General features: G+C 41.2%; 1 protein-coding gene across 1 annotated transcript; it reads right to left on the bottom strand.

The window, feature by feature from the left end:
• Positions 1–839: 839 nt before the first annotated feature.
• ky (kyphoscoliosis peptidase) lies at positions 840–5,456 on the bottom strand. The gene is made up of 6 exons (XM_054614271.1): positions 4,881–5,456; positions 3,774–3,888; positions 3,037–3,154; positions 2,685–2,876; positions 2,375–2,565; positions 840–2,167 (listed from the first exon to the last, which is right to left on the bottom strand). Exons 1-6 carry the CDS (start codon positions 5,454–5,456, stop codon positions 840–842), a joined length of 2,520 nt encoding a protein of 839 aa, XP_054470246.1.
• Between the last annotated feature and the right edge of the window lie 8,852 nt (positions 5,457–14,308).

The following is a 14,308-nucleotide window of genomic DNA, read 5'->3' as shown; positions in this document are numbered from 1 at the left end:
GTTCTGTATGTTTATGTTAATCTTTTCTTTTATATACTGTATTCTTATTTTGCTACATACTTCTCAGACATTATAACAAAAATAAAAATAAACTTAATGTATAAAAAGTAACCCTTTCTGACGAACTGAAACTTAAGGAAATGTACCAAACACACTCTGCAAACTAATAAACATTTAAATAAAAAGTATTTTTCTGGATATTTTGTTTAGGCACCTTAACCTTTAATCTACCAAGATTTGCAACATTTTAACAATTTAAAGTTGTACTTTTAATTAAAACAAATGTTTTAATATCACTGATAGGCCTCCATTACATGATTCATAATGTTATTGTGGAAAAGGAAAATTGCAATGTGAAAAAAAGACTCAAGATTTAGATATTCTTTTCACAGTGTATTTTTATTGCACGCTTTTTTGACACCAATCATTTCATAATGCAGGTTTATTTCTTAAATCATAATAATAATAATGCACAAATGCACTCTTAATCAGTATGATATCACTACTGAGCACCACAGCTGAGCACCATTGTCAATTTTTCTACTGAATACTACCTGGAACAAATCATAGCTTTAAAAAAAATCCCAAACAATTGCCAGGTAAGTTTGCATTTTTATCACTTCATTGCAACAAAAGTTTACACGTTCACAGAAACATATTTCAAATTCAGTTTCCATTCACCTCATTATGACTCTGTGTGTTTACGTAAATGAAGTTAAACCTGAAAGAATGTGGCTCACAGTTTGGATGATTAGCAATTGCATTAGTCCATATCAATAACTTTATTACACAGCTGTGTTCAGAGATCCATCCATCTGGTCTCCTCCAGCTTTTGTTTTTCACACTTCTCCTTCCATCTGCTTGATGTCAAAGGTCAATAAAACGGCCATGTCGCCGGACTCCCCCGAACCGGCGGCCAGTTTCAGCTGTTGGAGACCGTTTCCACTGAACACCTCGCCCTCCCAGACTCGGCTCTTGTTCATTTTCAGATCAGTCCGCGTCTCTCCCATCACGCTCACCCTCTGGGCCCCGGGGACCCTCACCCTGAAGCGGACCCACGCGAGGGGCTCCAGCAGGCCCACGCGAGGCTCAAAGAGCACGAAGCCTTTCCTCCAGGCGGAGTAGACGCCGGGGAACGGGGGTCCCCGCTGATCGCAGCTGTTCCTCAGAACAAAGTCACACATGGGGCTGAAATCTCCACCGGGGGTGATCTTAGCGTACAGAGCCAGCCGGTACACCCCGGCCTCGGGCAGGCTGACGCTCACCGTCACCTTGCTGTCTGTGTATGTGCAGAAGAGTTGCCGTGACAGCGGGACGGCGGCCGGTTCGTTCTCGTCTCTGCTGAGCACCGTGTGGAGCTCCAGGTCCCGCTGGTTGTGGAAGGTGATGTTGCACTTGCCCTGCTGGGTGCTCACCAGCGCTGTCGTGTGGCTGAATTTGGACAGCCCCGCCTCTAAGGTGCGCGTCCCCGGCCCGCACGCCGAGCCCAGGTTGGGAGGGTAGAGCTCATCCGGACCGACCACCTTCCCTTTGCAGTGCAACAGGAAGTTTCCGGCGTTCTGGAACTTGGCTTCTGTTTTCTCGTAGTCTCGCACGAACACCGACAGCCGGTAGAAGCCGCGCAGGGGGCAAAGGGCGTGGCAGGTCAGGACATCCGGCTGGATCTGGATCGCAAGGCAGCGTTTTGACACAGCGGCTTCCAGACCCGGGTGGACCAGTTCACACAGCGCCGTCAGAGGCCTGGACGTCTTCAACGCCAACTGGAATACGCCCTCTTCCACCTCGGCGGCCTTGCTGCCCTGACTGCTGCCCGCGACGCCCAGAGATTCCGCAACAGGCCGAAGGCCCCAAGACACGAAGGGGTTCTCCGGGATCTCCTCCATGGCCCTGGGGATCGGACACGCGACCGTGAAGGAGCAGACCCAAATCAGAGGCGTGTCGGCGGCTTCGGGCCGGGCAAACACCTTGACGTCGTACACGCCGCTCGCAGGCGGCAGCAGCTGCAGCTTCATGCTCCGATGGGAAACCGTGAGGAGGCCAAAGGAGGAGTTGATGGATTCCTTCTGCTCCCGAGCTCCACTGTGTAGAAGGTCCTGGTGCTGGGTGATCTCATAGGTGAAGGTCGCTGGCCTGGAGAAGCTGAGGGACATGTTCGCCTCGCCATCATCTGAGAAGGAAACCAGAAATGTGTGTTTTTTAAGGGAATTTTATGACCGTTTCTCTTTAACTGAGGAAAATAAGACACTTTAATCGATTTTCAAAGAAGCTTACTTCTAAGACAAAAATAATATGCGTATCATTTGATGTAAATACATTATTTCAGTGCGTAAAATTATTATTTCAGCGCATAAAAGCAGCAGATCTGAGGACGGACCTGTAACGATGTGAAAGTGGTGAGGCTGAATCAGCCTGAGCCCCATGGTGAAGAAGGCCGAGGTCTTGAAGACCCTCCTCTCAAACTCCTCCGGGGGGATGGGCGCCTCCAGGAGCTGCCACCTCTCCTCATCGGGGAAGTGCGACTCTATGAACTCCTCCGGGTCCGTTAGGAAATAGAATTCGTCGAACCTTGAAGGCAACAGATGGCGACAGCAGACTGGTTTGAGACTCGACTCGCTGCTGGTTTTCGTGTGTGTGATAAGAAGCGAAAGAGCGAACTCGATCTTAGCTTTTTTTTTTTTGCAAACCTTTTGACGAAGCTTTCGTGTTCCACGTCTACTCGTCCGGCTCCCCAACAGGCGTCCAGCAGGAACCACTGTCCCCCCAGAAGCACACAGTTCCACAAGTGATCCGATTTCACATTCTGGAGGCTCTGGCCCTGAAGGTACCCGATTCCCTTACTGTGGCCCGGCACTTCTTGGCACTCGATGCCCACCTCTCTGGAAACACAAACCAAACACAGCTCACTCACTGCTTTTTTTTATTTTTTATCCAGGGTCCCTAAGTTCATGTTTATTCTTTTAGCATCTTAAAAGAAATCTCAAAAAGATATAAGAGCATATAGTGTAAGACATGAGATTTTAATGTTGTTGTGTTTACCTGCACATCTCAGTACAGAGGCTGGAGTAGCCGCAGCACACACCCCGACCGGCGGCGATCACCTCCTCGGGGGAGCTCAGCTTCTCTGAGCGGCCGAGGTACCCGCTCACATCATACTCTACGGAGAAAGCATGGAAAGCATCCTTTTATTTAAAAAAAAAAAAAAGATGATTTTTTTTTCCCTTTGTTTTGCCATTACAAACTGGAATTCAAATGTACTTTTATTTGTATTTTATGTAATAGACACACACAAAATAGGAACAAATTGTTGAAGTGAAATGGAAAAATAATCAACTTCAAAAAAGCACAAAAGTCACATCAAACGTAAAATAAAGTCCTCTCTTGGAAGGTTTGTTGTGGGACTATTCTTTCCATTTTGTAAAAAGGTTTTAATTAGTTTATGCTCCTTTAGATCCTGTGGGACTTAGACTGCACACAAGTGGACTTTATTTAATTATCAGTCACTAATTATGTGACTTCTGAAGGTAATGTATACCCCTGGAATTATTCAGGGTCTTCATAATGGGGGAGAAAGAAATTTTCATTTGCACACATTTACATTTTATTTTTTTTTGAATATTTTTTCACTTCACCAATATTGACTATTTTGTGCAATTAAAAATACATTTGAATTCATTTTAAAAAAAGGAAAAAAAAAATAAACGCCTGTGAAACGGGAGATATAACAGAACACTATGATCTATATGCAAGTAAATATAGTTCAGTAAAATACCCACCGATGTTGTGGCACAGCCAGACCCAGATGGCACGAAGCCTCTCCAGCTCATTTCTGGCTCCTCGTATGATGCTCTGCACTATCGTTTTCACATCATACACACACTTTTCCTTCAGCTGCAACACACACACACACACACACACACACACACACACACACACACACACACACACACACACACAATAGATATTTACTGTTAGATAAAAATGTGCTTTTTTAGGTTAATTAGTATGTGTTAATCAATATAGCTATCCACAGATTAATTCTCTATGTTTTCCCATCACAACAGACTGTTTTTCCCATTGTCCTCCATCCTGTTTGTCAGCGTCTCTCAGTGTCATTGGATGTATTCAACAAACCAGGTCACTCTTCTATGCTCAAGGATGTGAGCGCTGCCTGAGAGCTGCCGTGTTTGTTATGTTTTTTTTTTTCATTGCAGCGGATGAGTAGACGTTATAGCTCCTTCAGAGCTCAGGGACACACAGATCCACCTCTGTCGTGGCCTTGTTTGTGCTGTTCTTAGTGAGCTTTGGTTCTGTTTTCTACTTCTGCAGAACTTTTGTTCAAACATGGCTGAGAGGACCATGATGTTGTTGTTCTGTGCAGGTTCACATATGAAGCATAGACTTGTGTTTAGGTTAAAGACTACTTTTACCAATAAGAAGTGAACAGGTAGATTTGCTGGCAATAGTAAAAGTGTTGTTGTGTGATACCAGGATGTTCTGTATTAGTTCTGTGCGTTCGTTCTTCAGACACTGTTTACACTTTTAAATCCTGTCTGAAGACACATTTTTCACCTGACAACTAATTATATTTATTTATTTGTTCAATTTTTGATATTTCTCTGTTGTGTAGCCACTTGATTTTAAGTTCTTTAAGCTAAGTTTCACCTGTCCTACCTTATGGTTTTAAATGATTGATCTGTAAATGTATTTTAATTGCGTGCTTGTATTTTTATATTTTCTAATTGTATTGACCTGCAGCCTATGGAAAGCACTTTGTACTCCGAGTTTGAAAAGTGCTATACAAATAAAACATGTATTATTATTATTATTATTATTATTATTATTATTATTATTATTATTATTATTATTATTAGTGTGTTCACCTCTGCTCCGGCCCTGATGACATGTGAGTCGACCCTGTGGAACACCTCAGAGTTGGTGAACAGGTCCTTCCGACGCCTCCTCTTCCCCGCCGCCGCCGCCGTGCACGGAGACGCCCTCTGTCCCAGGTGTGCCTTCTGCTTCAGGTACCCCTTTGGTTCCTCCGCCTCCTTCCTCACCGCGCTCTTCTTCACCACGGTGATGGTCCTGGCAGCGCTCTCGGACGACAGCTGTCTCTTTGCCGCTGGACGCTGATCTTCACTCTCAACCGTCAGTTTCTCAAACGCGCTGGGCCTGGAGATCACGGCGCTCTGGGAGGCATCTGCGACCCCTGGAGGAGGAGGAGGAGGAGGAGGAGGAGGCTTTGGACTCCCCTGGGCCTGCTTCTCATTTTGTCCCAGAGCTCCAATAACAGCACCGGGGCTCGCTACGCTTAATATCCGATTCTCCTGGAGGTCATGCAGCTCCAGGGCCCTCACCTGAACGCGTCCCTCCTGGGTCACCTCATCTTGCTGAGAGAGTCGTGCAGCACAGGAGAAGGGGAAGGAGAACTTCTGAATCGCAACTTTAGCTGACATTATGCTGGAAGCATGGCGTCCTAACCAAAGAGAAGGTAGATACTTTTCAAAAAGACAGAAACCAAAGTTTTCTTTCCATATCTGAGCATGTAGATCTTCAGTGCCTTGTTCAATAGCTTACAATCAAACACATGCCTGTTGTGTTAAAGATCCATTCTGCACTGAGTGAAAGCAGAAAGTATATTCTATATAGTACATTCCGTGTAAGACAGTGATGAATTGGCAATTATTTCATGTCTATTCATGACCAGAAATGAACGCAAAAGGTTGGAGTCATTAGTCACTGTCACGGCCGACCAGCGCAAAGAAAGTCAGAGCCCTCACCAGATTAGCGTGACCTTATAACTTCATGTATGTGATGAACCTGCAGATTGATGGCCGCATTCAACGCGTTTCTAAAAACGAGCAACACGTGTGGACGTATGTATGTTGACTGAAGCGTCATGCTTTTGGCAGGTTGGCACAGCGGAGACGCACGGAGCGTCCTTCAACCTGACGACCCAAGCCGAAGCCCCAAGTGTCCTCCAGCAGGCCACCAAGTCCTACCAGCTCCATGGGCACTACGCTGCAGCCCGACCCTGACCTCCGACCTTCCTGGAGTGCGACTAAAGCAAAAAGTCTCTTGAGGATATCTCAAGGTATCACCACCCATGTTGGAGTAAATCCATTCCGAATTCTAATATAAAATCACAATCTCCTTTTTCCAGACAAACACTCATTTCCCCCCCAAAAAAAGCATGCAGCATTTTAGTATTAATCATCTGGATGTTCATGACGACTCTTCAAAATGCAGATTCATGTTTGATTCGCACATAAATGTAGAAATGTGTGTAAACCCAGTCGGGGTAGGTTTGAATGTCCCTACATCCCTAAAAGTTGCTGAGTATTTAACTCACCCTGAGAGGATTTCAAATGCCTGCTGGGTGTCTGCTGGAGTGTCGGGCAGAGATGTTTCCACTGTGTGTTCTCAGTGGTCCCCCGTTGCAGTGGGGGAGGCTTATATACTCCCCCAGTGGCCTGCCAGGACAGGCCACCAGAATAACATGCCTAAAAATACTACAAAGCAGTTAAGACCAACCAATAGAGTAAGCCCCAACTGAGGAGTGTGACGTCCGTGTGTGTGTATTCCTAAGTGTGTGTGTGTGTGTGTGTGGCTGGCTTACAGATGCGTGCTCTGATGTGTGTGTGTGTGTGTGTGTGTGTGTGGTTGTGTGTGTGTTGTTGATGGGTGTGGGGTGGGGGTGGGGGGGGGTTGGCACATGACGGAGGGGTCCGAGCCAGCAGAGGGGTTTATGGAGGGTCCTGGCGTACGATAACGCCCGTGTCGAAATCAAGCGCACCCTCAGTCACCCCCTGGTTCTGTCACGCATGCAGAAAGCCACAGTTTACTTCATCTCAGTTGCATTTAGCTCCAGTCTGAATAAATGCTGATCGTTCACATCTGGTTTAATTGAACGGGTCAGTGTCGCATGCAATGTCTGAAAACATTCCACAGGTTTACAGCATCTACAATTCCTAACAGACAATGTTCATTAAGAAGCAAAGTACCCTTTAAAACTACAAAACAACAACAGTTAAAAGTGAAAAGACTACAAATGATGGGGCTGCTCTAGAGCAACAAGTGTTGGAAGAAGTGTTCAGATCCTTTACTTCAGTCAAAGTAATAATACCACCTTGTGAAAAGTCCTGCATTCAAAACTTTGATTCAGTAAAAGTTTGTAAGTATGTATCAACAAAATGTATTTAAAGCGGCTGTGGCGTAGTGGAGAGCAAGGTAGTTCTCCAATCAGAGGGTCGGTGGTTCGATACCCGGCTTCGGCAGTCGATGTGTCCTTGGGCAAGACGCTTAACCCCAAGTTGCTCCCGAAGGCTTGCCATCGGTGTGGACTGGATGTTGCATGAATGTTAGTTAGAGTCTGATGGTGGCACCTTGCATGGTAGCCTGTCATCAGTGTGTGAATGGGTGAATGATATGTAATATACTACTGATTGTAAGTCTCTTTGGATAAAAGCGTCTGCTAAATGACTGTAATGTAATGTAATGTAAAGCACTTAAAGTTAAATGATTTATTTTGCAGTTTAATGTTCCCTGTCAGTATTTTTGTTGTTCTGTTTTCAGCTTTGTGACGATGCATTTTTCAGCCGGTCCTAGAGGTTTTTTTAAAAAAAAAAAAGTTTATTTAGCTTTTTCTTTTTTAGCATCTTTCAATTTCAAACACATCTGATTTGTTTTTTTACTCGACAAGAAGGGGAAGAAGAACTGTCATCTGTCATCCAAAGCTCAGACAAATGAGTAAAAAGTAGACTGTAAATGATTTTGACTGTACATTTCATGGTAAATAACTGGCTACTAGTCGCATTACTTTCACAGTAAGGTATTGTATCACTTTCACAGCAAATGATGGTGAAATATTACAGTAATATCTTGTGGAATCCTGGAAATAATTTACAGTGTTAGTTAAATATTTCCCTCTGAGATGTGGTAGAGTAATGGTATGAAGTGGCACAAAATGAAAATACCCAAGTGAAATACGAATACCTCGAAGTTTTACTTAAGTGCTGTTCTTGTGTAAATGTACTTGCCACCAATGGGAGCAGTGGAAACAGACTGTTAACACAGATTCAGGTGCTTTGAACTTCCAAGATATATGTGCATTCATAAATACTGCAGAAAGGAAAAAACTGAATCTGGCTTTTGTCAAAATGAACCACCACAAAAAAAATGAAGAGAAAGAAGGAGAACTTGTTGGTGTATCACCTCCCCTACGGATATACAGTGTTACATAACACCGCCATATGTTGGTGTTGATGTCGGCGGCGGATGTGGCCGTCCCTCCCTGGCCAGCTGACCGTGAAACCGCGGAGTAATAACGCCATCTGGAACAGCTGGCAGCCAAGGAGTCTTGCTCTGGCTTATTAGAGAGGGGGGGGTTCTCTCCAACTCAGAGAGAGGGGGAAACACACGGAAGGGGGAGATGTGAAGCATTGATATGGCAGAGAAATGAAAAGGAAATCGCTGCAGGCTGAAGAAGATCTGCTTCCAGGCATTAGAGAATTTTTTGTTTAAGTGAGAAAATGTGTCTTTCGGTTGGTTTTGGTGTTTGTGAGCTTTAGATGTCTGGTTTATGCAGAAATTCAATCCAATCTATTCAATTTATTCAGCAACCTCTCACACTATGTAACTATCAGACATGAGTAGACTGTGTGTGTGTTTTCAGTACAGTGGACACTAAATACACATCCTAAGCTCCCGGGATCAATCAAAAGGACTACATTAATCTGCAAATATAAATATTGATGTACTTTTTCTATTTGGAGACCAATCACAGTGTTCACTCCTAAAACAATTTAGTTTAAGTACTTATCTTTGGTATTTAACAGAAAAGAAAAACTGTCACTCAAAGTCCTCTTCCTGTTTTTTCCAGAGTTGGTCTTCCTCGCATCCCCCCCCAAGACTTGCTTTTAGATCACATGATGACAACTGAACTATCTCTAAGTTTACTGCACAAACTCATCCTGCAGAGGAAGACTGTGAGATGTTGTTGAAAGTCCAGAAAAGCAAGTAAGTGGACCTTGAGTTACGATTGTTTGCTAACAAAAAAAACCTTTATTTTCAAGTCGATTTTAATTGCAATCTGGACTGTACACAAGGAAATGATAATAAATGTAATAAAAGTAAATAAAATAAAGGTGGAAGATATGAATCCAAGGCATAGGGAAATAAGATAATATGACATTTTGGACTTGAAAGTGTCTAAAGTTGGAGTGTATCATGAGGCGGACCCGTGTGTTTGCAGCGTATCCATCTTCACCATGTTTACTTCTGACTGGAGGCACCGAAAACTGTTTCCTTGAGATCTGAGGGACCAACTGGGTTTATATTCTTCAAACATATCACAAACATATTTTGGCCTTTGGCTGTTATGTGATTTATAAACTAGCAGAGGCACTTTAAAAAAAATCCATTCTATAACTAACGGGGGAGCTGGTGTAACGTCCTCGTCCGTCTTGGGTTCTCGTTATTGTAGCTGCAGCAGTCAAAATGTGTTGCCGTTGTCTTTTGGAGAAGATGAAGAAGGAGAGCGCGTTGCACCCTGCTGGAGATGAAGGCAGGAACGAGATTCTCTAAATCTCACGTGGACATCAGACCTCTGATTCCTGCTATTTTTAGAGGATTAAAAAAAAGGCTGATTGAGTCATTACTGTGGCAGTGCTGTGCTGATGCAGCAGCTGGAGCTACAGTCTGAGTCCATTAAAATGAGAATATTTCTAACTTGGGTTTTTAGTTTTAATAGCAAAAAAATGAGAAAGTTGCAGAGTGCAGTATGACTGCTATGATCAAAGCGCTGACTTCCACCTACAGACACAAATAAAAGTTTGAACAGATCTCTGGGATACAACCTTTGTAAAAAATGTTTTAATAAGGGCGTGCTGCATAAAGTACATGTACCTGGGAATAATTAAAGAACCCCCTGTGAGTATCCCAAACCTTCCTGCCACAGTCTCCCAGCACCCCCTCCTGAATGCAGCTTTAAAGCAGTATAATCTGGACAGATGGCCTATGTAATAATGGATGGGTTATGTATTGTAATTTTAATGCATTGTGTAAAAAGAACAAAACAATGGAAAATGTGGTGAGAAGCTGCTGTACTGTATAGGCCTCATACAAATACCTGTGTTACTGTATAGTCATTCTGGATTCTTTGGAAATAGTTGTGGTGTATTTCACATTAAATATTATATAATTACCTGCCTAAAGTTGTTGGTACTACTGCTGCCATAATATAATGACACAGTTTAACATAATCACAATTTAAACCACCACAAAAAAAAGATTCAGATTGTCTAAAAACAGACATAAAACGACCAAAAAGAGACACAAGATGGCTACAAATGAGCAATTATGACCGCAAACAGACACAAAACAACCACATAGAAACATAAAACATTTACAAATAGATGCAAAAGATCTACAAGGAGACAAAAAGATGACAGAAGACACAGAAAATGAGAAAAAAATAGATGCAAAATCAACACAAAGATGCAAAGCGAATATTATAGATGCAAAACAACCACAAAATGACCACAAGGCAGTGCAAAACAACTAGAAACAACACAAAATGACTACAAAAAGACACAAAACGACTAGAAACAAAACACAAAATGATTAGAAAAAATGACAAAACAAAACACAAAATGACTACAAAAAGACACAAAATGACTAGAAACAAAACACAAAATGATTACAAAGGGACACTAAACTACTACAAGCAACCAAAAGGACCAAACACACACAAAAGGACCACAGAGGGACAGAAATCGACCACATAGAAACCACAAAGAGACACAAAACTAATACAAACTACCAAAAAACACATGCAAAACGACCACAAAAAACAAACAAAATGACCGCATTAAAATTTTGCATAAAAAAATTGATGCAAAAACATTACAAGTAGACACAAAATACTCACAAAGAGACGCAAAACAACCTAAAATAGATGCAAAAAGGGAGGCAAACTGACTAAAAGTTGTGTTTTACTCAGGTGTTTCAAACATAATTTAAAAAACATGACCAGCATATATTAAACATATATATATATATATATATATATATATATATATATATATATATATATATATATATAGATGCTTACATTCAAGTTATTATTATTTATTTTTTTTAATAGTTTTTTGTTAGTCATGTATCAAAGGTGAGTGAGAGGACAGTGGTCAGGTGTCTCTCTCTTGATGGCTTGTATGGTTGGACACTTCAGTCCCACACTGGTTTTGGACACATCTACTGGTCTCGGTGGGCGGTGGGCGGGGTCACTGGTTTCAGGCACTGGTCGGACGCGTGCTTTCAGCAACACCTGATGATGACCGCAGCGTGACTTTCTAAATGTAGGCACCGGACCAAACAGACTCCTCCGTGTGTAAGTCCAACTAGTACCGGGGGAAAAGACACCCGACACGGTGTCAGGACACCGGGGACGGGATGAGAGCTGTGAAGGACGATGGAGAGTCAGGCGGGTCAGAAAACCCATTTACTGCAGGTAAGAACATGCATTTTATTTCATTTTTTTTTAACACAGGTAATCTGTCATGCATTTATGGTTTTGTAGGAACTGTATTTTTTTTTATTAATTTTTTTTTGCACAACTCTGTGTCCAAAAATGATTGAATGATGTAAACTAGTGAAGCTACTTGTCATGCATGATGGTATGCAAGTCATAGCTGTCTGCAGAGTTAGTTAAAGTGCATTTTGTGTGTGTGTGTGTGTGTGTGTGTGTGTGTGTGTGTGTGTGTGTGTGTGTGTGTGTGTGTGTGTGCAGAGAGGGGAGATGGGTAGATAAAGACAGATGGAGAGAGAGAGAGGGAGAGATTCTCTTTAATTAAATGGGACACACAAACTGCACCAGAGGAGGGCCAATTTACTAAAGAGGGAAATTAGGCAGAGTGGAAACAAGACTGAAGAAACAGCCTCCATTATGTAGTTTGAATTGCTTTGCAGTGTTTTTAGGCTAATATTTCCCAACTGTTACAGTCATTTAGTACGAGACGAAGTGCTGCAGGGAAAAACCTGCAAACTACAACATCTACTGTGCCGCCTCAGACAATGCATGAGACTAATAAAAAGCATCTACTCAGACAATGCATGAGACTAATAAAAAGCTAAATAAAATGCTCTTTTCTTATGTATAAAACAAGAACATATTGCAGTTTTAGTGCATTTTCCATAATCTTCAACCTACAGTGGATTCACATGTTCCTCATTGCATTGACATCTTTGCAGGTTTTCACCCGAGACATGTTCTGAAGCGTCAGGAGATGTGTGAGGAATACAGCAGAGGCTTGTTATGTATGGATAGAGCAGAAATGTTGAGCACACGAGTAAACAGTGTCACTGGTGCCAAAACACATGTAAACAAGCAGCTTTAAACCGAACAAACAGGGAAATGTGGCATCTTGAAAAAACTGTCATGCTTTAACATGTTTTTTCGCAGCCTCGCATTTACATTTTTAGGGCCTCTTGGAATATATGAAGCGGTAAAATAAGCTTTATCAACAATATTTTGAGCACAATGGCCACTGAAAAACAAAGTATTACCACACAACACTTTAGAACAGAGCTAATGACTTATCTGAATTCTGGGGAAAAGTGCATACACATCACAAAAAACAGACCAAAGATATAGGAACACATAAGTAACACATTTATCTTAATGTTTAACTTTAAATCTAATAAATGCAACACATTAACGTTAATGTTTCCAAGTTCTTTTGGCCCGATAAAGCTACTGTTTCAAATGATCCAGTACTGATCCAGTGACGTCATAAAATAGATTTAATGTGTATTTATCTAACAAGCATGCGATTTATGGCCAATTGATGAATCAAAGTTTTTGATCACTGGCTCAACAGAGAAGTGATAGGCAACAATTTTACAATTAATCAATTAAGTTCATTTAGCAAATATGCAGTTGGTATCATCTTCTCACATTTGAAGATTAGCTGCTTTTCCTCACTTTTTTTTAATTGCAACAGACTAATACGAATATAGTAAGTGCTACAAACTACTACGAATAGGATAAGTGCACATTTGAAGATTAGCTGCTTTTCCTCACTTTGTACACAATGGAAGTATAGGTGTGAAAAAAATATAGTTGCACATTCGTAGCCACTTTGCCAAAATATTGCATCATAGCTTTTTTTTTTAAATAATCAATAATTAATGGTCAATGAAAATAACTTTAAGCTGGAGCTTTTTCTATGAAGAAGTCTTCATACTGTAGGCTTCCAGTAGGTTCATTTTTTTTTTCAAAACTGAATCAAAACCAAATCAGGGAGCTTGTAATTTGGAACATTTCACAGAGACTCTATTAGCCTTTTGAACCTTACTTTGCCTTATCTTGTATTTTTAATTGGTCGTTGCAGAGCAGAGGCTTTACAGCCTTAAATCCATGAAAAAACAAAAAACTGTAATACTTTGACCTTGAATTTCCCCAAACAAGCACTTTTTTTCCCACCTATCATCCGGTGAGTATTGTGTAACAACAGGTCTTAACCAGGATTACCTCTTTTATTTTTTAATATATTTTTTCATGCCATTTGGCTGACACTTTCATCCTGAGCTCCTCGTGGACTTGAGAGTGCATACATGTTGTTTTGTTCCGGTGGGAGTTTGAGCTTCTATCTCTGATGCCGTTGACCTACTCGGGAGAATAGACCGTGACCCCGTTAGTTCTGTACAGTACACATTTAGAAAATGTCTTTACGCAACAGTATCTCATAAACCTTTCATTTCTTTTTTTTAACTTTGTTTATTGGGATTTTTATGTCGACAAGTCCCGTCCAGAACAATACCCTTTTACATTTTGTATATTTTTTTATTTACAAAAAATAGAGAAATAAAGACCAGAAAAACAGAACGGTACATAGTGATTATGAAATTTAATAAAAAGAACAACATACAATTTAAAAAAAATCCAAAATAAACAAATTCAATTCTAGATTAAAATAAATAAATAAAAAGTAGGCTGTGGTATTTTTAAAATAAATAAATGAATAATAGAAAACTTGCAGGGCAGAGGCAGCTGTATTAATCAAGCATTGCTAATTATGATTTTTAACGGACCAGCGGTAATTGGATTTTCTCCTTATATGGTCAAGAAAGGGATTCCGTACTTTATTAAAAAGTCTTGTAGGAGTCCCTTAATCAGTATTTTATTTTATTTAACTTTAATATTTCTGCAGATATTATGACTTCTAGATATGTAATCATAAAATGGACAATTATTCAGTGTAAAAACATAATGTAATAGCATTTAGACTAAGACAAACCCCTGAGC

Source organism: Anoplopoma fimbria, chromosome 15 (genome assembly GCF_027596085.1).
Source record: "Anoplopoma fimbria isolate UVic2021 breed Golden Eagle Sablefish chromosome 15, Afim_UVic_2022, whole genome shotgun sequence".
In the NCBI taxonomy this organism is placed as follows: Eukaryota; Metazoa; Chordata; class Actinopteri; order Perciformes; family Anoplopomatidae; genus Anoplopoma; species Anoplopoma fimbria.
This window is presented reverse-complemented; position numbering and strand designations above follow the sequence as displayed.